This window comes from Cinclus cinclus, chromosome 11 (assembly GCF_963662255.1).
Source record: "Cinclus cinclus chromosome 11, bCinCin1.1, whole genome shotgun sequence".
NCBI classification, from domain to species: domain Eukaryota; kingdom Metazoa; phylum Chordata; class Aves; order Passeriformes; family Cinclidae; genus Cinclus; species Cinclus cinclus.
In genome coordinates, this window is record NC_085056.1 from 8,086,480 (window position 1) to 8,114,179 (window position 27,700).

A 27,700-nucleotide genomic window follows, 5' to 3' on the forward strand; every position below is an offset into this window, starting at 1 on the left:
CAGAGTTAAAGCACGTCAAGGAATGATATTGCATTTAGAAGAGGACAGACACAACCTCTCAGTCCTCCATGGGAGTGAGGCACACCCTGCAGCTTGGGGAAGAAAAGAGCAGTATGCGGAGATGAAGTCACACAACAAACTCAGAGGCAGAGCCAATGTGTACTGGCTCTTAGCTATGCCTGGCTACCAGGGTCACCTCCTCTCCACCTTGCACTTCTTTCCTTTGGATTATAAACTACCTGTATGTGCAGCTTGCCTGAGAAAGCCTGGCTGTGCTGTGGAAGTGTTGGTAACTCAGCTGCGCGTCTAATCCAGATCAGGGATTTTCCTTGTCGTGCCACGATTCCTTTGTTTTTTTAGCTTATCCAGTTGTAACAGCCTCAGGGCCTGAAGGCAAGATCAGACAACTAAAAGGGCATTTTTAGCTGCAGGGTTTCCCCCAGGCCTTCACCTTGCATGGGGTGGCTGCACCCAGAGCCACATGGAAAACCCAAGCTGGTTTGGAGCACATCAGCAGCAGGAGGCACAGATTCAGCCAGCTTCCCCAAGGTAGCATTGTGCCTGGGCTGCTCAGCAGCTCTGCTATTCTTCAGACACGCTGGCTTTGCCTCACATCCTCCTCATCCACATCACGTGCCTCTGGCAATACAGAGGGTCTGGTGTGCCCAGCTCTCCCCCCCATCCCCAAATCTATGAATCACAAAGTCAGAGTTTTCTATGTCCAGTTAAGCTACTACAAAGCAAGCGCCCCGAGACACTGGATAAGTCTGTTACACCACACACAACTTGTTCACCATCAAATCCTCTTCAAGCAGCTTTATCACTTGTTTCAACCTGCTGACATGATGATGAATGGCTGGCAGAAGAACACTAAACACAGTTTCAGGCTGCTCTAGAGATGGTTGTGTGGGAACAGCTCACACCCCTCTCCTGAGCACACGCTGGGGCGAGTGCAGTCTGTACACTACTCATTTCTGAGGTCATGCAGCTACAGCACAGGCAGCATCTTTGTTCCTGCCACATGTGTCTGCCTTAAAGGCGATACAAAAGCTGCTGGCTTTGTTTAACACTGGGATCCATGCCTTCCAACCCCCTTCCCACAGTTTTCAATACAGACAGCTGGAAGATCTCCAAACTCTTTTCCTTGCTTCTTTCTTTGAGTTTAGGACAAGGTTAATCTGGTCCTCCCTGATTTTGCCAAATAATTTTCTGGAGATTCCAAGGATGACAATTTATTGATTGAAGAGCTGGAGCATCACAATGAAGAGGATAATGTAGAGATCTTTTTCCCAAAAAGTGTTTGATAAGTCAGCTGAGAAAGCAAAAGCAAGAGACTGCAGGAATCTCTCAAGTGCTTCACACATTACATCCTCGCCTTTGCTGTTCACATTTAAAGCATGCAAAGCCCCATATCTTTAATTCCCTGTACGTTGCTTGGTCTCCTGCATTGCAAGCAAGGCTATGTCATGAGAACTCCAGCACAGCACATCCTTACCCATCAATTTTGGGAAACAGGGCTGGGCTGTGGTAAGCAGTAGACCAAGAGGAACATTGTTTTATTCCCTGTAGGATCTCCACATACTTCCCTACCCCCACACCATTTAGAGGAAGCAGCAGGGAAGAAAGGAACATGTTAGATACTTCAGTCTTTGGTCTTTCTCATATCTGCAAATACAAGTTTCTTATTAAAAGATAAAGAAAAACCCTTTGATCCTCTGTGTCCTGACCTAATCTTTAAATACCCAGTGAAATATAAGTAATTGAGAGATGCCTTTAGCAGCTGTGGGCTCAGTCATCTCTTTCATGTACATAGGCAGAAGATGACTAGGACTAAGGGATGCTTAAGTTAAAACTGACATAGTGTGATGACTGTGCCTAGCAATGAATATTAAAAGTAATGACAAGATTGACATTATCTAGCTGCACTGCAGCTTCTACTTTTTTCTTTTTCCTTTTTTTTTCCCATTTAAATGCTCCATTCCTTAGCTCTTACTGCAAGGATCTGAGTCAGGAAAATACAGCTCAGGCTGACAACTTCCAGAAGTGCCTGCTAAAGCCCAGCTTGTAGTGTGCCAAACTTTAAGACACTTAAAAGACCTCAGCTTACAAAGCAACACAATTTCCTGAGAACAAACATTAATAAAAACACTCCTTGTGTGTCATGTGCTGTGCACACGTTTGAAGTTTCAAAGAGGTACCCCTTGATTTTTTTTCCTAAATGTTGGGCAACGTTGCTAAATCCTTCTTCACCTTCACAACCAGTTCTATTCTCTCTGAAGTGACTGCAGAGAGGCAGTAAGGAACTGGAGCTCTCCCACATGCTCTAGGGACCACCTTAGCTACAGTTTCTGCTCCAAGCAATGACAGATGTTTTCCTGAATGTGTAGAATTCTTTTTGTTTCCCTAAAGAAATGCCTTAAAAGCTGCTAAGTGGCTCTAACTGAATGACTGCTGGTTAAACAGGGCATAAGATAGAACAAGCAAGTTGCCAAAATGCTTTCTCTCTTTAAATAGGAGAAAGCACCAGTGCCTGCACAGACTTGCTCCGATGCCCAAATTGCTCTCACCACAAATATGTACCTTATTTCTAGCTTCAACTTTCAGTCACTGCTTACAGCTGCTTCTTGACGGGCTGGGTCAAAGTGCACCTTCTTCAACTCAGAATTACATCCTGGTGCTGAAAACTACAGGCTAAGGTCAAGTCATGATTCCTCCTACCCCAAAAGCTGTACCTCAGCTCTCATGTTAATCAGAGCCACCATGTGATCCAAAAACTCATGCTGAATTTTGTAGTGGAGGTGGGAGCTGTTTCCAAGCAACAGGGCTAAAACCTTGGGCTGCCCAAGGTCACAGAGGATATCTCTGCAGAGGAGCGCACTTAAGATGCTTCTGCAGCTGCTGCCCTGACCTCCACAGAGAGCACACAAAGCCTCCTGGGGGATCCCCTCGTATGCTAAACATGGCCCAGCTGGTTCCTCTGCAGCTGTAGAATGAACATAAGCATAGCTCTCCCATGGGCTGACAGCCCCATCTATTCTACAGCAAGGATGAAGGTAGCAGCAGCACTGCTTGGGTGTCCATGGCAGGAGAAGTCCTCCTCCAGCTCCCAGGGTTTCCCCTCTCCACCGTTCTCAAGCCACAGTGATGCACAAGCACTACTGCCAAGCTGGTCCCACACTGCCATCAGGCATTGCTCTGCACTCACCACTTCAGGCTGCCTCACAGTATCAATTTGATCATTACAACTCCATGAGAGGCAGGGACCCAATTCTTGCTACCTCCTTCCCCTCCCTCTGTCCTTCAAATTAAGGAGACATTTGCTATCAGTCAGCTAGGAAGTGTTTTCATCAGCAGATGTTCTCCTTGAGCATCTTGTCATCACAGTTTGTCCTCTTAAATCTTTCTGAAGTTACAAGATGCCTGCTGAAAGCTGATGGTCAAGAGCTTGCACAGCAAAATTGAGCCCAGCCTGGCCACTTTGTAAATAATTTTACTGCACATGGAAAAAAGCTATGCAAGCCCTGCACAGGGCATAAACAAGCTGACTGTACATAATGGACATTGTTAGGTGTCTGAATAGGTCACTGACTCAAAGAAAAGTTCAGCTCCACAATGTAGGTCTTGAGCTCTGAATACAAGTAGAAAGCATCCCAGTGCACTCACACCTCATGCATTCAGCGCAGCTGGATCTTTTTGTATTTCTCACTGTCCATTTCCTCCTGAATTTCCCTAGTTTCCTTCCATTCGTATTATGAGCCTTTGTTCTTTCTCTGCCCTCTTCCTCCTTCTATTTTGAAGTGTACAAATGGAGTTGAAGGGTGGGGAAGCAAGCAGAATTACAGCATACTAGAAAAACAACTTTTGCCGCTTAGTAAAAATAGGATAAACCAACTTTAGTGTTGCATGGAAGCAGTGACCCCTGTTGCAAGAGACAGAACCCTGCCAAACAGCAGCTACAAATAATTTTGTATGTTAAGAAGTTAAAAGCTGGGCCCTTCATGGAATTAATTCCATCCTAGCATTTGCTAGTTCTTCAACCCTTGCACATGAGGCATTACACCAGGACATTCACCATCCATCACAGTGGATGGACATGTAGTGATGTAACAAGGGAAAATGGCTCTAAACTGAAAGAAAGGCGGTTTAGATTAGTTACTAGGCATAAAATCCTTCACTGTGAGGGTGGAAAGGCATTGGCACAGTTTGCCTTGAGAAACTGTGGATGCCCTATCTCTGAAAGTGTTCAAGGCCAGGCTGGATGTGGCTTGGAGGAACCTGGTCTAGTGCAAGGTGTCCCAGCCCAACACAGGAGGGTGGAATAAGATGATTTTTTTAAGATCCCTTGAACCCAAATCATTCTAAGAATATTCTTCTTCACATCAACAGGTCTTGAAGTATGACACGCATTTGTGCAGTAAAGTTCGACTTTGAACATGGCTTAAATTGAGACATCCTCAGCAATAGGTCTGAGTGTCCCTACAGTTTTTCAGCACAGGAGGAAGGTATTTGCACAGTGACAGCTTGGGTTTGGGTCTGATACCAATGAGCTTTTTTGGACTCAAACAAGTCAAAGATTGCCCACTACCAAGACAAATTTTGTTAAGAGGCATCTGCTGTGAAGGACAAACCCAGAAACTGGGTCACTGATGTACATCTAAGAAGCACAAGCTGAGAGAGGTTCTCACCTTTAAGGACAGAGCCAGGGAAGTGCTGGAAATACCTACAGAAGTTGTCTAGCTGTTATGGGCATCACTTGGTTTCGGGATTCACAATTATGAGTGCCCCCCCATTGAAGTCCAAGACACCCTGTAATCTCAGGGTTGTTCTGGGACCAGGGCAGGGTAGGTCCTGCCCCAACAGAACAGTGCAGACAAACTTCAAACGTTTTCTTCAAGTTTTTTACAGCCTTTCCTTCCAAATATTCAAAGACAACCTGCATGCATTAAAACCACCATCAGGACTTCTGCAGCACTGGAGACTACCAGAGCTGTCAGCTCTTTCAGTGATAATAATCACCTGTCAAAAATGCAGATCAGACTGGAGAAGAAATAAGGGTTAAAAGGAAAGCATCAATAAGTACCTCAAGCTGGAGTCAACGCAATGAAGAAACTGAATTCAGCTGCTTTGGCAATTATCTTTTAATTCAACATGTTCCTCCTCTAGTGCAGGGGCCTTAGGGTGACTCCACAGTAGTTTTGTGCCTGTGGCTTTAAATTTGCTAATAAATAGTCTATGCACTCATGCACACAATGGATGTGGGGGAGGGAGAAAATGAGAAAGATTTTAGATTACAACAGAACCAGCATTTGTCATTTGCTTTAGCTGGTGTGAGAAGCAGATTCCAGACTCTTGGACTGAGGAAGAGTATTTTCTGGTCCACTTCTGATGTGCTTGGCTGCCTTATGCCAAAACCTATTTTAAATCCATTAATGAAACTAGGCTGAGTCTACATAACTCCTTAATATACCAATAGAAAAAGGGCACTTGGGCATATTTCTGGGAACAACAGACATCCAAAATTCCCACCACTGTCACATGAAGCCCTGCTCTCTGCCCTGCTCCCTCCTCAAAATCTACTTTCTCCCTGGAATATCACTGCAAGTTGTCACTGATTGCTTTATGGAGAACACAGGAACTTGATGAGATTCACTTTTCACTTCGTAGTGGCACCTCAGTACCAGCTCCACCAGCATTGCTGCCATGTTTGCATCCAGGTTCATAGACACTGGCGAGATCACACTCAGACACGTGGACCAGCCTGCTCTAAGGTCACGAGTGGATCTCTCCACCTAGTAAGAATAATGGGAATGACAAGGAAGTCTTTCTTCCTGCCTGTACTGAATGTGCCTGCTCTAAAGAGATCCACCCAGCACCAAAAACATGCCCCTTCTCCTAAAGAGAGGATGAGCTGAAAGCCTTCAAGGACAGGGGCCACTGTTGGTTGAGATAGGGGCTGTGCCTAGGACACTGCCTTTCTCCATAGATCTGGAGAAGAGATGCAAAAGCTTCTTACAGCAGAATGAGAATTATTGCAGCATATGAAAATAAAGCCCTCTTTCCCAGACTGTTATGGTGCTAGTAGACTGCTTTTCCAAAAAACCCTAAACTTAAAAGACACAGCAACAGTTAATAAAATGTGCAGCAGTATTTTTTGGCAGAAGTAATTTAAGGCTGACCTCCTGCTCCATGAACAGTGGCAGCCTGAATGGGAAGGATCACTGAGTCAGCTTGTGCTTTGGACTTCACAATGTACTCTATGTTTTCCAGCAGGCTCTAATCTACTAGGGAAAGCTGAAGTGGGGGAAGAGGGCAAACATAAGAAACTTTGAAGAAATGTGGAAAGAGATAAATGGAATTCAAGTCTCTGTTTAATTAAAAGGATAAAGAAAATGTATTATCATGTGTCTGAATGAGTTCTGATTGCAAAGACCACAGGCACCAGCAGCTGCATGTATGTGACTTTAGAGATGCTGTGCTAGCACATGACTATTTATTCTTGCAACTCTGTGCAACATCAGATGATAACCCTAGTATCAGGTTATCCTAACAGTAACCTTAACACACATACACACACAGAACAGCTTTCAAAACAGAAGACTGCTCACTGCAAGTGAGCTGCTGTCCAAAGGCCTGGTTTATCCAGGATCTTGCCTCTACCACTGCTCTGGAGCACAAACTGAAGAGAAGAAAGTAGAAAGCGGTCTTTCCTTCGTGCATGTTTCCTGCCTTGAGGAACAAGCTCGTTTTGGAAAGATTAAGTTCTTTAACTAAGAATGAAGCTCCTTCACAATTTAAATCTATCCATGTCTTCCATGACACTGGCTTCAGCCCTCAGCTGTTGCAGGGCTGTTTCAGCACACAATGCTGGCAGTCAGGCTAGTTTCAGCTAAATGCACTGAAATAGCTCAGCAAAAAGATCCAGCGACCATGGATGTGAGAGGAATAGTGGGAACACAGCAGCCAGTGGCCAGATCATCTGGCTGACACTGCAGGAACCTAAGCCTGAAAGAAGTGTCATGCAAAGGACCATGCTGTTAACAGTATCTCTTGCAAGTACCCATGAAAAGCTTTTATATTTAAATAAAGCACTTGGCAGAGTAAAATTACTTCCTCTCATTTACTCTCTCTTCGTTGAGAGAAACTTCAGTTGAATTAAGAGACTGGGTTGCTATTCCCCTCCCTGTCTCCTGCAGCCTCTCAGCGGTGTTTGCTTTTTACATGAAGATGGTTATCCTAAATTTTTATAAGCTTGCTTTTCCGTTACCAACTAACCATGCTGAGGTCCTTAAACTCTACAGGGCAGTGTACACAACTGCCATACACACTAACTCAAGGCAATGTGCTCCCAGGATGCTCCCTGATGCATGAGGTGCTGAGATCACTCTGGCACAGCACAAAAGGGGTGTCCCCTCCTGCATAGCTGTACCTTGCCCAGAGGAGTCCCAGTCGTGCTAGGATATTTCTCTGCTACCCTAATCAATAGTTACCCCTTTATTTTGAAGGCTTCTTGTAGCAAGAGCTACATTCTATACTGGAACAGCCTGTGAAAATTAAATTAGGAGACACTACCAGTTATGTCTTAGATGACACTTATTACAACCAGTTAATGTAAAAGCCAGAAAGTAACTACAGCCAGCTCACCACCTTCACAGCAGTAAGTGGAGCTGCAATGCCCAAAGTGTCAGACCTCCACTCACTGCTGTGCAGCCAGCCCAGGTGCCTCAACAGGCACTGCCCAGCAAATCTCACTTGGAGAGAGCAGATTAGACCAGGCACAGGAAGGCACAAAACCAGCTCAGATCTGAAAGCAGCACAGCTCACCCTGAACAAAGCTATCCTTTGCTAGCAAGCCCTCTGAGAACTGGCGGGTACATTCTGTGTGGAGCCAGCTCTTGAGTCTGCAGACTTCTTACAATTTATTCACAAGCTGTGATGGGGAAGAGGAACTTCATAGGCAGGAACCTCCGCATGTCTGACTGTATATTAGCTCCACACATGGCTCAAACTTCTAAAGGGAATGAAGAGATGAGAACTTTAAAAAGTTTCTCAGCCCTCAGCATGCCTTCTGGATGACTGTTCAACTTCATTAGCTGATGCAGAACCACACAGCAGAAGTACTTGATACTCTCTGAACTGAGACTCTAGAGATGATGACGACCCCCCACATCCAGCTCCCCAAGCCTTGAGCATCTCCAAGGAACGGGGTCTTCACCTCTTCCTCCACAGCAATCAATCCATAGGCGCCTAGGTTTCTGGACAGCTGCTCTCTTTATAGTTACATCACAAATCAAAGTAAATAAAAAAACTGTCATGGGCCTCTTCCAAAGACTCAGCCTAAATCCGTTCCATTTTCAGGCCCACAGCCTGTGGACCAAGAGGACCCCACGTGTTGTTTCTCCATCTGAAGCATGGTACCAGTTTGCAAAGCTCTTCCTTTTATTTTACACACCACTGAATTCCCCATGGCATTCAGTATAATCTCTGAGCTAATGCTTCAAGGCTCCCAGATTGTCACAGCCGCAGCCCTGTTATATTGGTATCAATATTTAAAACCAAGAGGCCTCTTCCTCCAACACAATCTGCATTTCCAGGTTTATCACAAACAGTAAAAAATTCATGTGTGTACATTTGGCTCAAGGTGCACATATGAAAGCAGATTCACTCATGCATCAGCCAGACAGTTGACATCTATCCTGACATTTATCTCCATGGATGAGGAAAGATGAATCACCCACAGCTATACAGCTGGAGAGTTTGCCCTTGGTCAAGCCAGTAAATGACATAAATCAGCCTGTGTGAATCCTCAGATTCAGAGACAGGCATCTCAAGAGAGCTGGAGAGCAAGAAGGGCAGCTGCAATATTTTCCACAGTGACACCTAAATAAGACCCACAAAAGCAGAGCTTTTGAAACTGGGAAGTTTCTGGCATATTTGTAACTGTTTCAAATTATTTGTTCAACAATTAGCTGCCACTGTTAACTAAGCTCAAAGAAAGGTGGGATTCTTCATTTATTTGAGTTGAAGAACTCAAAATTCGATACAATTCTTTACCAGAGAGGCCAAACAAAGACCATTGTTTTGGCATAGGGGTGGCTGGGGAGAAGTGCACCATGCAGGAGCTGAGGCAGATGAACTCCTGAGCATTTTTGGCCTTCAGCTCTAGCAGCCAGGCAGAGGCTGTAGCTGACAGTAGTTGACTGAGGAGCCAGTCTGCAGGCCTGCCATGTTAGGCATGCCCATTTCAGAGAGGGTTTTGGACTTTTGTTTTCTTTTTTGTTTTATTGAAAACATTTTTTCATGCACAGTCAAGACTTTTCACCTAAAAGCAACAGTATTTAGCCCAGCAGCCACAAAGGCTACACAGGAAGCAAGAGCTACAAGAAAGGCAATCCAAAAGCTCAGGGCCAATCTCAGATCTGGGAAATTGCATCAACCAGGCTTCCCAAGTAACCTCAGGCATGCCAGCCTGTGGGTGCCTCCACTTCTCTGTTTAACGGCCAGGATGAATGAAGACAATAACCACAGCAGAGCGATCAGGACCAGGCTAAGGGCATTTCCAGGGGGTACATTAACAGGACAGTTGGTCCCAAATATTTTCACCCATTCCAGCAAAAGTTTTGATACCTTCAGTACACATCAAAAACCCATCGGTTCTGCCTCAAATTACCTAGAAAAAGTGCTAAAGCCTGGAGTCCCTCCTGCAAAGCACAGCCTCTGACAAAGGACACTGAAGGTTTGCATTTTTTCATTGTTACTCAATAAAAATAGCAGCAGCAAGAGGCCAGGGTGGGCTCATAAAGGCACTGTGTCCTAACACAGCTGTACATGTTGCCCAAAACTGCTTCAGGCTGAAATGTCTGTACTGGTTTAGTCTGGATGGCACTCAAAGCCTTCCTTTTTTTTCAAGAACAGATCTGACTCCAGATAATCTAGTGTGACACCTGCCACTGAGTCACATACTTGTTAAAGACTACTTCATTAGCTAAGGACAAAGCAGCACAAATACCTGCTGACCTGGCTCAACATGAGCAGGGCAGGTTGTAGAGCAGGAAGGTATCAAAGCTGACCAGAGGATCCCTGTGCCATGCAGAGACAGGAAAGCACTTCTTGTAACAGCAGTGTTACCTGCTTCTCATCCAGTCTGCCTAGTGCTAAAGGAAGAAGGCAGCAGGAAACTTTTTTTCCAATAGACATTTGTTTGTAACAAAGGAAGTAGAAGATAGACAGCCCTGTAGTGTCCTTCAGCAGCTATGATCTAACAACCTCTTACTAATATCCACCAATAAACTTTACTTCCAAAAGCTTTGAGAAAAGTAAGGATGAAAAACTCTCCCCCATTTGTTTGAGTGCAGGTATTCTATCCCCATAAAAAATACAAATCCTGCCCCGAAATCACAACACTGACCACTGGAAAGCTGCTAAGCACCCTGACTGTGCACAGGACCTGTAAAGCTGCTACTATACTACTCCTTCAAAAGATTCTTAAGGGTCCTTGTTAACAGCAATGGCCATGAAACTGTAAAGCAAGGATGGAGACAGCTATTCTGTACAGTCTTCAAACCCCAAAGCACATGACCTGTTTTGTGCTGATCTGTTTGAAGAAGTCATGTAATTCTCGTGAAGTGTTTTTGTTTCCAAAACAAATGCTACACACTTTTCTTTGACTTGGGAAAGTAGAAGAAAATCCCTCCCAATGCAAATAGCCAAATAGTGCTGGCGAGGCTCACAAATGCACGCGTGTGAGTGGGAAAGGAAATGGAGAGCCTTTCCAGCTTTCCTAAGGGTTATTGCAAACAGCAGGGAGGGAGAAGGGATTTCACACATTAGGAAAAACACCATGATAGTGCTTGTCCTTAAAGCAGACGTTACACAGAAGACTCTGCATTGCACTGTCTGTTCAGCACTTCTCTAATACCAAACATCAGATGGAACCCCTTGTCACAGGGTGCACATCGCAGCACCGTGCTGGCTGCAGGTCAGTGTGCAGAGTGCTGTACAAACCACTACTGAACCACCTTCATATTTTTCTGGCCTAAACAACTTTGCTGTACATCATTCAGAAGCTATGGCAAAGCCAAGGACATCCCCACATTCCAGTCTCCAGAGACTTAGAGATATCACATATACCAGCTGCTTCCTCAGCCGTCCTGCAATGGGAAATCTGCAGGTCACAGATGAAGAGGCAGACATGCTGTATCCCAGTCACAGTGTAAGGAAACAGCACGACCATGCTGAAAAATTACTTTTTCAGTGTTCTCCCAAGAAAGTTAAAAAATCTCATCTTTCACACGCTCACACCTTTGCTGGGTTTTCACAGAGCTTCCCTGGGCAAGCTGTACTGGCAGGGATGCAGCTCCAGAGGAGTCAGGAAGGTTATCCTGCCTCTAGCAGAGGGGAGGGGGTGGGGGGAGATGAAGCCAAAGCCGGCTGAATTCCCACAGGCTTTGCATTATGAAAGCCATGAGCAGCAATCAGCCAGCCTTCACAGTTCTCTTTAACCCCCTCCTTGCTGCTAAACAAGCATCTGAGCCGACCTCTGAACATACAGTGGACGCATACTCAACCTCAAGACAGAACAGGCAAGCATCTAAAAAGGCAGCCATTTAATTTCTTCCAGTATTTTCTAAGAGGTGCAAGCTCCCTCTGTACTTGCATTCATGGGTGCTGCACCCAGACCTGCTGCTCTCAAGCCTGCAGATTAAAGGGGGGGGGGGGGGGGGCGGGGGGGCGGAATGTGTTACAATCCAACCCTGCACATGCCCAGGACTTGTTACTTCAAGAAATGCCATCATTGTCCTCCAGCCAGGCAGTCAGGCCATGAACAGGCGTCACTATTGTCCACTGGCTGCCGGAGGCTCTTAGTAACAGCACTGAAGTTATGAGCTCTTGAAAGGGTATCAAAGCTTTTGCACAAGGTCAGATCAGACCAATATATATCCTCTATTATTTGCTGATAATCATACAATGCTAGAATGGCTTGGGATGGAAAGGATCTCAAAAAGGATCATCTCATTCCACTCCTCTGCCCTGGACAGGGACACCTCCCACAGTGCCAGGCTGCTTCAAGCCCCATCCAACCTGGCCTTGAACACTCCCAGGGATGGGGCAGCCTGAGCTCCTCTGGGCAGCCTGTGCTAAGGCCTCACCACCCTCACAGGAAAAAATCAAGAGTAGATGCTACAAGAAGAGATGGCACAAAATACATCTTCCCCTGGGATTCCCAGAGAAAGAGTGGTCTCCAATAGAAATGTCAAACAAATCTGTTCCCTCCACTCCCTGCCTCAGCAGGTACAAGAATGTCACATACGTCCTTGCACACCCAGAGGGACATCTGCTGCCAACACAAGACTGGTTATCTGCCTCTGCAGAGGGTCCCTCTGTACAGCAACTGCCTCAAGGACCATGCACTCTGAAAAGCAAAACGGCAAGGGCTCCGGGGCAAAGAGGACTGGGCTGTAACCCAGCACATTAGTAAGGCTTTGAAACTCCTTGGATAGGGAAACAAAGTACTCCATGGCTTGGCAGACTGGATTAGAGCACCCTGGAGAGCTTGAGACAGACTGGAGCTTGTTTAAGGTGCCCTTTCAGCTCAGACTGTGCACTAGTTCACTTGAGGCTCGGTTTTTCTGCAGGAGTAAGAGCAGTTGCAAAAAATGGGGGGCTCTGCTACCCCCACACCAGGACAGCAACAGCTGAAGTGAATCCCAGCTATCCTAACCATCCTCATGGCAGAGGAAAATCCCCATGGGCCAGGCAGACACTTGGTGTGTCTGACCAGCTTCTCCTGGTCTCTTTCTAGAATCAAACAAAAGAGCAGTGGCAGAGACTGGTGCCAGCTGAAGGGGCTGCAGCTCTGAAGAGAGACCAAGCACCCTCCAAGAATTCAGTCACATCAACAACTCCTTTCAGGCGGGCAGGGAGAAAGCTGGCATTAGGTGGTAACTAACCCTAATTGCTTGACTTCACATCTTGATATTAATCCAGCCAGCCTGTGCGTGCCCATTTTCTAAATACAGTCCTGCACAAGGCTGATAGCTAAAGTTTCAGCTAACAAATATGCTGGAAAATACTGGTGTGCTGATTTTCCATGAATGAGGCCACTAGTATGAGATTTTCCATGAATGAAGCCACTACTGTGTGAAAAGCCTGGGGCAACAGGACTGCCTAAGAGCAGGGAGCATCAGTCTACTCTGACTACCACTGCAGCCTTACTTACTTGGTTCATATTTTATGAAGAATGATTCAGCTGAACTTGCTCCTTGACATGAGAAAAAGGGAGGAACACAAGTGTGGGAAAGCAAGAGGATGTAACTCAAGCATCTGGTACGGGGGAGACACTCAAGGGACATGGCACAGCTCAGTTAATATGCTAAGAAGTGCTATAAAAGCAAACTATAACAGGAGTGGAAACAAATCTTCTTGGCAGACACGCCCAAGGCATGGCACAACTGGGAACAGGAGCTCTAAGCATCCACCTTCAATCCTATGATTTATCCATAAAGCAAGGCTGCCCTTCTCACCTCTCGCTCCAACCAGAGCAAGTCCAACATGGGAAGATATAGGAGTTTCCCTTCACAACTTTGCAAGAGGTCTGGAATAAAAATAAAGCTGGCTTCATTCCCCATTAGCAGTTAATTTCCTCAATAATTTTCACAGAGGGAGAAAGAGAAATGTTCATGATCCAAGAGATGAAAGCATATGAAAATAAGCCTCATAAAACCTGTACTGCCCTAAGGGAAAACTGCCCCACAACTTTCATTGGGGAATTATCAAAGGCCCCAGACTCGTGGGGGGTTGTTTTTATTTTATAAGACAGATGCTTTAGAGAAGTAAGTCCTCAAATAGCTGAGATTCCATTCTGCTGAACCTCCAACGAGACTAGAAAAAGAAACAGCTGATCCCACTTAGTCCAGCCCAGGGATCCAGCTTAGCCACATCAAGACAGAGGACAGCAGTAAGGCACAGAACTGTAGAGGCACTGCTAAACCTCTTTCCAGTAAGATGCCATTGCCCCAGAGAAAGACAACTGCATGCATGGTAGCACGGCCACAGGAAAGCACAGCACAGAGTGAAAGAATCTCATTCATTTCTGTTGCAAAACAGAGGCTAGGGTAGAAGGCATTGACTCATTCAGCCTGAGAACAAGGAAGAACTGCTCCTGAGAGACTAGTTCAAAACAAGGATGTTTAGTGCACATTCTGCTTTGAGTCTGCGAAGTGAGTATGAAACTTCCCACGTGCAGAGCTCTGCTTATTATCAAAATAGGTTTAACACAAGCTCAGGAGAAAAAACTGTTCAGAAAAGGGGCTAAGTCCCAAAATGGCAGAGCTCTCTCACTCACAGCTGAGCCTCAGAGGTGACTGCAGCCCTGGATAAGCCTGTCTGCAGGAAGGACTTCTGTTCAGGAAGTCCCCAGCACAGGATCCAGAGGTAGCGTGGCCACAGCTCACAGCTCAGACAGCCAGACTCACTTGGCTCCTCAGCTGGGCTGGGAAACCCCCGTGGGTGCCCTCACTGCTGCCAACCTGCACTGGCTGAGATGGGCACCCTCAGTGCTGTGGGTTCTCATTTCACATGACTCTGACTTCAAGAGGGGAGGCAGATGCTCAGAGGATGAGGTGTTTCACATGATTTACAAGTGAGCAGCAATCAGTATCTTATTTACTATGGGTGATGAAAACACTTCAACATTGAACATTTTTTCCAACGGCAAACTTCCCCTTCCTGACACATACAAACACCTTTCCACATTAATTCCTATAGAGTAATTAATTTCAGTTTCACTAGCAAATAAAATTATATTATTCTAGAAACTCACCTAACCACGTTACCACATTGACTCAATGGAGTGGATATGTGCAAAAGAGTAGACAGACACTAACAATGAATAATTAAAATGAAGTTAATAACAATAAGGGATCTAAGACCAAAAGAGAAATTATTTACTTGGAACAGATATTGCCACATTTAATCTTTCACAACAAAAGCATATGAATAGGAAATAAGTAAAACTAACTCTAGGGCATGGAATATTGCCCCTAGCTGGTTCATCATATCCACAGAAAGTAAGTCATACACTATTACACCCAGACGTTTGGCTGTGGTGCAAGGGGCTGGATCTCTCCGTCTGAGAGAACAGCACTCTCTGGAGCACATTAAGGGAAGAGCAGGAGAAAGATGGGAAGCTTTGAGTTCACTAGGAAGAGCAGAACTATTCAAGTGCTTAAGCAACTACTGATAAAACCCTACCTCCACCTACCCCACAGGTCTTGATTACTGGCATTATTACTCATCCTGTACAAGAAAAATGTCCCAGAGTTTTAGCTAAATAATTGTTCGCAGTTAACACTGAGCTGAAGACTGTAAATTCATGCTTTCTGAGGAATAAAAGCCCATTGGATTGCTGTGACATGAAATTGCATGCAAGAGAGGCAAGTACTGCAGCCCTTGCTCTGGATCACCTGAAGATTCCAAAAACTGAGAGTCTGTGCCTGTCTCACCAGTGTCCAAGTAACCTGATCTCAAGTAACTAGTGTTGGTCATACTAGCAAAGGGATACAGCCAACTCATGCAGAAAGAGCATCTTTTGCAAGAAAAAGCTTTGGATGCAAAGTAGCTCCTAGGAGGGGCCAGGCTGGAGAGGAAAGTCAGCTTAGAAATTACAGTAACACGTCAAGATGCTGCAAACATGCAGCAGGTTCTCCCACCATCCCTATCCACCCACAAAGATTGCCACCTCAGCTCCTCTTGCACACCGAAGGTGGGAGAGAAGCCATAGACAGATGTCTTCCTCCTGGAGTCCCTCTACTCCAACATTAGCATGTAGCAGAGTAAATTATTTCTGAAAGAAAAGGCCTGAAGCTTTTCATACCATTTAATAGCCAGTCCATGTGAACTGCTCTACTGTAGGCTTTGGGAGGAAGGCATCCATCATGAACAGGCTGGAGTTTATCTGGCTTTCTTTGTTCAGGGCAAGTATGTGTTCTCAGGGTCAGAGCTTTCCTGCAGTGCCTCTTCCTGCTGGGTCTTGTACTGAGGTCCAAACCCTTGCAGTCCCAATGCAGCCTGGGGGTCAGCAAGCACAGCACCTCCTGAACTCTGTGGGAGCAGTGCCTGCCTGCTTCAAAGGCAAATTGTACCCGGTGTTTATACCAGCCTACAAGGCATGAAAAGGCCTAGGAGGTCAAACATCCACCACTGTAATTTCAGGCAGGATCAAACAGAACAGCAACAGCTGGGCTGAGTGAGCAAGTCCACGTTTAATTACAAATGGTTTTGGTAATAAGCAAAAGCAAGAACAAAGCCAGTGAGAAACCTCTCTTTTTCTTCCTGCCTCCTGTTCAGGCTGTGTAGAAACAGCTGCCTAGAAGAGAATCTCAAATAAAACCCACCAACTACATTTTCAGGACTGCTACAGCAGCACAGTTCCCTGTGCAATGGCACTGTGCTTTGACAAGTGCCAAGGACCGATGGGCAGACTGCAGCTGCTCCCACCACAGGGCTGGGTCGGTGTAGGGCTTTCCCAGCCTGGAGCTCAACCCCCTGTCGAGTCTCACAACTACATGCACAGAGTCATTTTGCAGTAAGCTGCTTGGAGGATTTAATTTGCTTTAACATCTTCTGAATATGAAATGCTGCTTGTAAAATGGGATTACTAGTGCAGAGACGATGGACCCTGCTCACAAGTCCTGTCTGGCCTTGGGAGAGGGCAAAAAACATTTCTTGGAGTACCAGGAATGTCCACTGACCCCTTCAACAGGTCATGCATTTCATTACAGCTAGGATCTACTCCTGCTTTCCCCAAAAGGTCCTGGAGCAATGGTTAAGGATAGGAAATAAGCTCTAAAACACACAGACCAAAAGGCATAGCTGGGTGGGTTGAGGGCTTTTTTTTAGATGCTGGGAGCCTTCCACCCATTTATTGGGGCTGCTAGTGAGAAGGATCAGTGGGTCCCCTCACATCTGATACCTCTGATGGCATCAGCAAGAGCCCAACAGAACCCAAGAGCACAACAGAAACAAATGGAACAGAGTATCACAACCCAAACCTCTCCAACAAACCAATACCCACTGCTGACAGAACACTGCCTAGCTGTGTGTCACAGGGGGACACGATGGGAATACTGTGAAGGCTGGGAAACCATCACATCCCTGGGAACCAAAGGTTTCTGACCTTTCTAGCAAAGCCTGCTGAGAGAACTGGGAGGGTTGTTTTGTAGTCCTGGCTTTAATTACAGCCAAGTGTTTAAGTTATTCTCCTCCAACCACCCCCATGTCCCTCACAAGCACAAATCTAGCTTTTTATAGCACATCCGGTATGGATGTTAAACACATTCAGGAAATGCACTTTCAGCCCCAAACATCCCCTCCCCTGGACCAGTCAGTTTGCAAGGGTTTATAACATGGAGACGTGGAGCCGGATGTTTGGTTTTGTGACCATTGCTTTTCTGGATTACTTCTGTCTGTTTAGAGAAGGGAAATCCAATAAATGCAGGGTAGGTTGGCTGCATTCAGAAATAATGCATGCTGCTTGCAAGGTGAAGGAAGAAAAGCCAGATGGAGAGGCCACTCTTAGCTGCTCAAATTCCCTGCACACAGGGCAAGGCTTTTTTTTTCTTTTTTAATAGCTGACAAAGCTCCTGGGGGCTGACAATGGCTCACAGCACAGTGGGTGTCCATAGGCACATCTAAGATCCCAAGATCACGTTTTTTACTGCCTTCTGGTAATAGACTGGGGCTCTCCCATAATACATACAGGAAAATGTACCCTTTCCCCCAAAACCTCTATTTTTAATTAGACAAAAGGTGCAAAGAACTGTCAGGCTATGGCAGGCTCTGTCAGTCTCCAAGCACTGCTCTGGCATGTCACCAAGGCTTATGGCTCTTTGCTCCAGAGCAGCAGAGTTTGGATAGCTTGGCTCAAGTCTCAAACGTGACCTTTGTAATTTGCTTAACATATGGGGCTTGCCTCTGGCTTTAAGGAATACCACAAGCCTGCTAGTAATTTTCTCACCTGAAAATACCCTGGCTGGCTTCCCAGCTGGAAGCATCTTCCTAAGTCCAAAGGCAAGCAAGTTTGCTGGCAGTCTCAGGGATCAGTCTCGGATACTAGTCCAAGACTCCCTGGAGCACTCTCAGATCAGAGGGCCCATGCTGGTCAGATTGCCCCAGAGAACCTCCTGCTAAAGCAGCAAGAGAGCTGGGCTGTTCCACACATTGATCCAAACACCACTGCTGTTCCTGTCATAGGGTCCCTGCACAAAGCCAGGATATGCTGCAGGAGGGTTGTGAAAGGGAAGGCATTTGGAGCTGTGCTGCACTGGGGTTTGGTGCTCTGAAGAAAGACAAGACCTACAAGCCCAGGATATTTTTCCCCATCCTTCTCTACAGCCAGGTCACCTCTTGTTCTGGGCAAGCAACTGTCAGTAGGACATCACACATCAACAAGTTGAGCAATGACCTAATTAAGCTGCTTCCAAAATAATCACACTGAAGGAAAGTTAAAGAAGTCCTTGAACTCATTATTTCTTACATTGATTTTTAGTCCACTTTTTTCCATATTTGATGCAAATTCTTCAGGTATCTGCAACATTAGCTCAAACTGAGCTGTGGATATTAGTCCTGAGCAATCCAAGCTCCAGCAAAAGCATAGTAATGACTAGGCTGCACTGGCCACCCAGCTCCTCCCCTGGGCCTGTAAGACACAGGAGGAAACATGGATCTCTGCTGAACTGGAAGGTGAACAGCCCCTGGAGCTTTCCCAGTGGGCTGCCAAACCTGCCTGCACTCAGAACAGCAGGGCAATTGCTGGGGAAACTGAAAGACAGGTTTGAAAACATGGGACCACCAGCAGTGTGCATACTAGGGAGCTGCCCCAGCTTCAGATGCCACTTGAACAAACTTTGGCCACCAAAACTGCACAAAGAATGCCAGCCCAACACAAGGCAAGTTTTCCAGCACAAAACCCTGTACACAACACTTAAGTTACAATTAATGAGCTCAGCAGAGACGAACCCTTGTGCAGTCTGAACAAGAGCATGAAGACTATGCTCATCTATGCCTTCATTCAGCTCAGAGAACAGCAGCTGTCAAGGGTCATGCACATACACACACTATGCTTTCACTACCCTGAGCTAAGTACAAGCTATGCAACACTTAGCTGGAAAAATGAGTGACAATCTAGCTGCAACAACGGAATAACAGCATCTCAGGGAAAGGCAGTCTTAACTCACACTGGAGAATTGCTTTAAGCAGATGGGAAGGACAATGAATTTATTTAATGGGTATTGTTTCTGTGTGATCGAATCATATGCAGCTTATGTCTTTCAAATATAAATACAAATAACTGACTTAAATAAAAATCATCACTGGAACACAGAAGCATCTCCTCCACTCCTAAAAAGCTGGTGATCTCCCAAGCTCATCAAGAACCAGACTGGCATGTCAGATACACAGGGGACCCAACCTCCTTGTATCTTTGACAAGCATTATGATAATCTCAGAATTAGGTGCTAGAGCTTGAACAGAAAAGTGACAAATCCACATCAAAATGACATTAGAGAACATCAAAGAGGCAAAAACATCTCTCATTTAAATGCTCAACCAAAGTCTCTAAGACGCCACAGCCCACCCTGACATGGCCTTTTATAGCACTGAGAAGCACCTGTCTGAGGAACTGCAGGCAATCTCAGGCATGTTCCTTGGCTACCTGCAATTTCATCAGGCTGCTTGAGACTGTCAAACCACTATTTATTTCCTTACTAGGATGAATGATTTGTGAGTATTAAAAACTTTGAGCCTGAACCTATGAAGTGAGTCACTGGAACTCACAGGTTGCTTCCCCTGCTTCCCTCCAGCCCAAATCATCACACCTTTCAGGCCTAGTGTTGCTCCCACTAAAATCCTGCAGAAAAGAAACACCCATTAAATACTGCAGAGCCTGAACGAAGGGCTCAAGTGCCATCTTTTTCACTACGAGTCCACACCTGGGCAGGCAAATCCCAGACTCACCCTGAGACTGTCGGCAAGGAAGCTGGAGCTGCTGACTGCAGTTTCTCTTGCTGCTTCAGAAAAGATTTAGCTTCTTTTGAGTTTGAGTCCACTTCTTTAGTCACCCTGTTGGAGGAAAAGAGAGAAACCAGAGGGTAAGGAAGACCTGCACTCAACAGTAAAATCAAAGATCCATCAAGGAAACACAGAAAACAGGTACAAGAGTCTTCACATCCCCTGCACAGAGATCACCTTTACCAGCTGCAAGCTGAAGAACACACATCTTGTTAACATTTCATTCCAGTAACAAACCCTCTACATTCATGGCAGAAAAAAGAGTAGCTAATTAGAGCTGGGGGAGGAGGGGATTTTTTCCTTCCAACAAACTGGAATGCTTATTCATTCAAACAGGCCCATCTCACTAGCAGCTACTAAATGCTCTCCTCAGGTCACTGGGGGCAATTCCAGGCTCTTAATTGGGCTCTTGATTTTCCTATTTGTTGGTCAGTGAGGCAGTTCTTCTGCCACCCACGTCTCACAGCCCCACAGCACACAGGCTTGGCAACATCTGCAACCCAAACCAGAGCACAGAAACTGGCAACAGAGAGAAAGCTCTGACAAGGCAGAATGTAGAAATTCACTCTCATTTTCTAGTTAATTTTTGTTTGAGGCCCCGAGGGTGCAAAATATTGAACTTCAAAAAATTATAAATCAATATGGCATCTACAGCAGGGAATGAATTATAAACATGAGAAAGAATCTCTAGAAAACCACTCAATAATTAATTGTTAGACAATCCCAGCTACTTTAGCCCCCTCATTTACCATGACCTGCCTCCAGCAACACGCTTTTCACGCTCGCAGTAGCTCTTAATGAGGTTGCCCTGATTTGCCAAGCTAACAATTTTGTTCCCATGGAGCACAAGCCTGTGAGCCTCTCCAGGGCTCTGCAGCTCTATGGGCACAGAGGCAGCCTGACCCACAGCTCAGTCAGCACAGAAGAAACAATCCTTCATCTCACCCTCCTGCAGCCTGGGCCTCTGGCTGCATCTGCTCCAGCAAGGATGGGCAGGCTCATCCCTGATCTAGACCATATGCTGAGGAGAGGCTGAAAGCCTGGCTTGCCATGGGATCTCCCCTGGCTACAAGTCAGGCTAATCATTGCTTACTTCCTACCCACCAACCTGACCCCACAACTTTCATGGAAGAACTGACTAATAATCACAGAGAAACCCCAGGAGCTGCAGCCCCAGATAGGTTTCTGCTGGCTGGCATCAAGTTAATTATCTGTTAACCCTGGAGGCACTGATGTCCTGAAATCTCACTTGCACACAAGTAATGCATCCATGTCTCCATCCTGACAGTGAATCAGCATCTGAAACGTCCTTCCTCCTTCTGCAAATGCAGTGGAAAAGGGATAGTAATGCCTGTGCTGTACAACTGCTCAGCTTTGTTCTGCCAGTGCAGGAGGAGATTAACCCCATTTCCCCCCTGCATTGTCACATGCCTTTTGAAACATGGCAGTCACATGGATAGAGACAAATCCCACACCATGAATATTTAGAAGTATTTGCTGATCAGCTTGGTAAGGGATGGGGTGGGAAAAGGAGAAAAGCAGTTCACGAAGAAAAGAAAATTGCTACAGCATCATCACAATTTATAACACCCCAACCACACCATTCAGTCACAGCCCTTGGAAACAGTGGTCATGTCATGTAGCAGTCATACACCAAAGGTTACCCTTCATCCATGGATTTAATTTGACAGGTTAAATTTGGTGTCTTCATGAAGCAGTAAGACAGATTTCCCCCCAAATATGAGGATGAGATCAATGCAATCACACAGTCTATTTTCAAATGCAGCATCTAAACAGCCAGCTCTGACCCCTGCCAAGTTGAGAAGCACCATCCTCCCTTGTGCACTCTGCAGTGCTGGCTCCTGGCAGAGTCCCTCTCCTCTTTTCACCCCCTGCACTGCCCTGCCACCAGGGTGCACTCCTGGCATGCAGGGAGTGTGTGAGCCACAGAGAGAAATATCAGGCAACCTCAAGCAGGGAGGAATCAAATAGGTATAGCATAGTAACCATGTGCCCTGGGAAAAAAACAAACTCTAGACTGGTCTCAATGCAGCCACAGGACCTGCTCCTGGGTTGGATCCCAGCTGTTGAACACTGGACATTTCTGGGCCTTGAAGACTGTAGGACCAACAGGAGGCAGGGGCTGGGAAAGGAGGCAGAGGTCACTAAAAGCATGCCTTCCCACTGGCTCTGCTAAGAAATAACAGCCCAACTCAGCTCCCACAAAACTACAGGGATCTGGCAATTAAGTAGCTTACAGGATCTGTATGCTCACGCACAACGGTGAGCAAGTCTTCAAAACCAGTGGCAGAGCTGGGATCTCAACAGTGGGCCCTTTAACCTCCTGTGTATCTTCAGCCTTCTCCAGCCTGGAGAGAGAACTAACTGATGTCTCCCCTACCAGCTGAGGAAAAGAAAGGCACAAGGCTAAAATGAAAAACAGCTCTAGGGATTTACACTCGGATGGAATTAGCACACTCTTGGTTGGACCAGCACTGCAAGTCACAGCTCTCAGAACAGGACAGTGCTCAATCCCAGAAAGGGTGAGAAAGCAGAAAGCAGATGATGCACAGGGAGAGTCTGGCACAAGCCTTCAATGACAGATACTTGAGCTATCCAGGGGTACAAGACAGGTTGCTACCAAGGGTTTACTTATGCTTCCATTCTCACACCCTCCTCCACCTTGGGGTACCAGTAACAATGGCTGGGCACAAAGTACAACACTTAGATCCATTTTCTTTGCTCCCTTTGGCCTGCCAGCAACTGCTCTAACATATATTTTTAGAGTTGTATGCTGCAGAAATTCAGCTGCAAAGCTGCATGCAACCTGTTCCACCAGGACTGCCCAGCTGAGGACAGAGGAATGTGACAGAAATGTAATTAAAAGTGACCTTTCAAGGCAATTCCATCACAAGACCCACTTACTGCCTCATAAACTGAAACAAAAGCTGCTCTGAGGCAGGCTGCTGCTGGGCTGATGCCAGCAGCAACTCCTGCACCACTCCAACAGGAATGATGGAAGAGTATTAAAGAGCTTTACAAGGTATTAATTCAGGTTATGCACATTTCAACCTTGCCCAGATCCCAGGCCAGGAAGGAAAAAGAAACCCTCTGGTCTGCATTATTATGGGAGACAATAACTCCTTCCGTGTAGAAACCAAAACAATTCTTGTTCTTCAAGGGGAGAAATGGGAGTCATTAATCCAGCTGGAAGAAATCACAGTTATTATTAAGGAAAATTACAAGACCTTTCACTTTTAAATACTTGATAAATAACTATTTGCCCGACTGTTTACTGGGATGCTATTCACACATTGTAATCCAGGAATAAATATGAAAATAAGTATATTGTCAGCAATAAAACAAGTAGCTAGTGTCTTGCCCAGTTGCAGCCCCTGTAATTCATGCACAAAACCACTCACTCTCATCACTTTGCCACAGAGACTTCATTACACTGCTATGCTATTAAATTGTGTAAGGTTTCCAAAACAGAGAACAGTTATTAATTTTTCGGACCACGCTGGAGCCTTAGTTCAGTGGCAGAGTAAGTCTAATACACCAGCTTGTCTGCTGCACCCTGGTCTTACACCACCTGCAGAGCTACCAGGGTGAACAGGAGGGTCCCAATCCACCACACCACGGCACAACACAACACCCGCAGCCCAGGACTTTCCCCAGTGTGGTGCTCAGATGCCTCCATCCTGCACAGCTGAATCCAGTCCTGCTGGCCAGAAACAGAACTTGCCAAGGCTGCAGTGTGTCAGCAAAGTGCCCAGCTCAGCAATGAGCAGCAAGGTGCCCTGCAAGCCCTTGGAGAAGTGTGCCAGCAGAGCTTCATCCTTGCACAGAGGGGAAACAGAGGCAGGGTAGGGGCAAGCTGGGAAAGACAAACAGGCATAGCAAGAAGGCTCACAGGGTAATTATCTGTAGTCTACTGTGTAATAGCAGCCTTATGCATCCCAAGTGCCAAAATCCCTCCAATTTGCCCCCAGGTGGTTAAACACAGCTACATTCTCCTAACCAAAACACCTGGTGCACATCAGGCTGAGAAAGCACATGTTGGTATTTAGGTATAAGAGGACTTAGAGCAGAGAAGACAGTTAAAATCCTTACAGCAGCACAAAGTTACCCTCTCCTGACCTCCATGCTGAGAAAGGGAGAACAAGAGTGGAAGCTGTGGAAAATGCCAGCTCTTTACCACTTGTACTCAGGACACACTCCTTACTTGGGAAGGCTGTCCCAGTTTAGACACGACACAATTATAGAACTTTCCACACTATCTTCATGTTGTTAGCTCTGGGGAATCACAGACCAAGGGGGACAAAAATGAGGCTAATTACCCTTTTTTTCAATATTCCTCATCTGTGTTTAGTCTCAATAAATAGTCCTCTAGCCTTCTGGAATGATCACTTAAGGAGAAAGTAATACTTATATACAAGGGTTTGTTAAAAAAATTAATCCCTTTTAAGCCAAAGAATAATTTTTCTGAATTTTTTTGGTAGACTTTTGTGCTTGAGCTGTAATGTCCCAGGTGCCTTTCACAGACAGATGCACTGCACAAGAGGCAGATCCTCCATCCTGCAAGGTCCTGAAAATGCTGGAGTGAACACATTCAGCACTTCCCAGGAGGGAATTAAGTCTTCACACAAGGGAACCTCTACTCCAGACCATATCTGCCTGCACACTGCATATGTATGTATTTTATGTTGAATTACTGGTGTAGAGCAGACAGAGTTAAAATTAGTATGTCCCCATCACTTTTCTAATTTCAAAGTAAAACAGTTTTCTCCCTTTCAGAAAAAAAAAACAACCCAGCATTCTTCTTCAAACCAGGTGGGAGAAGCTGTTCCCTGGGAAACAGCCTATTCCCTGAAGCAACACAGACAAGACCAAGCTGGAATAACTGATAATTTTGTAGGCTGACTAGATAGGCAGAAGAAGCTGGCTGATTTCTAGACAGAAGCTGCTGGCTGGTTTCTAAACAGAATCAAATGTGATGAGAGCTCTCCTGCAGTCAGGCAAGGGCCAAGCTGCCTGCCTGGTGCTGCTCCTCACAGCAGGTGTGCTGCAAACCATACAGGCAGCCCAGGCTGCATCTCAAATCAACTCACCTGAAAACCAGCAAAGGTGAATAGTATTTTAACATCAATAATGCATAACCTTGTAAGCCTTGAAGGAAACTACTGATTTTCCATCATCTCCTGTATAACTAAGACTCTGTGATAGAGGCAAAGAAAACATCAGGGGATGGACACTGCTGCCTCCTGAAATGCTGACCAAGCTGTCAGGCCCCTTCTGGACTTCTGCTTGCAGCTTCTGCAAGAGGCTCCCCAAATCCAGAGGGTAGTAGCACTCCAGTTAACAAGCTCCCACTGGGGCTTGCAATAAGTAGAGCATGCCAAACAAGGCCCTTTGGAGAAGCTGACCCACAGCCACGGCACAAGCCTTCATCTCGTTGTCTGGAGCTTTATCCACTCCAGTTTTAAGCACCTCCAAGTACCAGGTCTCTTCTTGCTTCACTGGATAAGTATTCCCTTGGCCAGCTCCATTGCACTGCCTTAAAATCCCACCATGCATTAGCATGTCAATCTTTGAGGCATCCCTGTGTTTTAATTTGTACCTCTCAAAAGGATTAAATCCACATTATGGAACACCTCACAGCTGAGTAATCCAGATGAACAGATGAGCTGCTGCATGTTTCACTGTGACAGCAAATACACTGAAAGTCAGACAGATCCCTGCAACCCTCCAACTTCCTCAAAGCAGAGCAGTGCTCGAGCCATGGATGCCTCTTCTGGTATTAAAAGCCAGGGATTCCAAATTCACTCAGAGCTACGAACACTAGACACAAAGGTTTCACTGATTGTAACAGGAGCCAGCACACACTACAAAGCAGAAGCATCCACAAGGGGGAAAGGCCAGACTAAGCTTGACTCAGTTTGTAATGTGTTAATGAGATAGTATGGCAGCAAGCAGCTCTGTCTCCCCTTCAGGCTAACACAGAAACCCTCTTGCTTCACCATCTCTTAGTTACAGAAAAAAAATAATAATGCATCTTGCAAACTGCACTTTCCAGCAGGGGAAACCCCAGGCCCAATGCCTGCAAAGCAGGCTCTGTCAGCATCTCACCAGACATCAAAAGCCCCTTTCTGAGCCTGGGGCTGTCAGGAATGAGCAACAGCTTGGAAAGAAGGGAAACAGGCCAAACAGCAAAATGCTGGGACTGGATTTGAGGCCTCTGAGATGAAGGCATGAACAGAGGGACCAAAGACCCCCTTACCAATAGCAGAAGAGCTCCTGTGAGAACTAAATAGGTCACTAGGCATCTTCTGTTTTCAGATTTTTAAAAGCCAGGAAACTACCTGAGAGCCAGATAAAGAAACAGTATCTCCTGCTGGGGAAGGGTGTGATTTTTACTGAAGTATTTCCACACTGACTTAGGCAGAACACAGATGGAAGAACCTGAAGATGAGACAATGCAGTTTGTCATCCAGCTCCCAAAGCCAGTGCAGCACTCAGACACCCCAGGTTTGAAAGACCTAGAAATGCCCAAGTTAATCTGAAGGTCAATCCATCATTCTGGAGATGCTCTGAAACTCCTCCTACCTCTAGAGATCCCAGCTGAGCCTTCTTTTTCATCACACCAATTACCAGCAAAACCACACAAATGAAACCAACACACATAAATTATTTCCTTGAAAACAGCAAGCCAGATTAGAAGCCAAAGATGACTTTCAGGTGGGCATCTGCTCAGTCACCTTGGGAGTTTCAAAAGCATGTTGAGATAAAGGAAGACAACAGGGGTCAGCATGTTGGTGAGTGTAGGGCTATTATGTAACACTTTGCAAGTCACAGCCCCTCTGAGCAGAAGCCTCATCTGCACGTCTACTAATGAAAAATCCCTGATTAGACACTGTTCATTAGCCCATTCCCTTTTTCCAAGCACATTAAGCAAACCATAACACGATTTATTTCAGAAGAGTCCTGGCTAGGTTTGATGTTTATGAACTTACAATTTCTGCAGCTGCCTCTGAGAAAGGCAAATGGCTCACAAGTGAACCAGCACACAGCACAGCTCCTGCTCATGATTACTGACCTCATCTCCAGGCCACTGTTGTGCCAAGCAGGATCACACAATGTTAGTATACCCCAGGGAAATTCTGAAGCATCAGGGAATGGATGCACACAGAGGAAAGGTTATCAAAATGGGCCCCTGAGACCCTGTCATTCTTGAAAGGTAACGTATTTTCCCTTATTGGCTTTTAAAAAAAGAAAATCAATAGTTGCTTTTTAAATGTGAAAAAGCCAATATAAACTGTGGATAGCTGAGGCATGCTTTGAACTCTAAGAAAAACAACAGCATAAAGGCAGAAACAGGCTGCTGCCTACACTCCATTATGCCAAAATCAGCATTTGGATGCTTGGTGGTAGAAAAGCAACCACTCACTTTCTAGTCTGCCACCTCTAAACAGTGGTCACATTCATATTCCATGCAATTCTGGACAGTTTGATTTGTCTTACGGTACCACAGCATCATCCCCACGCTTATACTGTTCAGATTAAGTTTCTGGGAAAATCTTAAAAGCCAAGGTTTTTGCACCATGCAAGCCTCCTTCAGAAAGTGTTATGTCACCAG

The 27,700-nt window shown here is 45.7% G+C and overlaps 1 protein-coding gene across 2 annotated transcripts in view; it reads right to left on the reverse strand.

Annotated features, from left to right (window-relative positions):
* The window catches only part of CFDP1 (craniofacial development protein 1), a 61,182-nt gene that overhangs the window by 24,538 nt on the left and 8,944 nt on the right, over nucleotides 1-27,700 (reverse strand). Inside the window, exon 5 of one of the 2 annotated variants that reach the window (XM_062499979.1) lies at nucleotides 20,019-20,115. In XM_062499979.1, coding sequence (XP_062355963.1) covers nucleotides 20,019-20,115 — 97 coding nt within the window. Of the gene's footprint in view, nucleotides 1-20,010; nucleotides 20,116-27,700 lie in introns of both variants that reach the window. The other variant, XM_062499978.1, reaches the window with a different exon arrangement.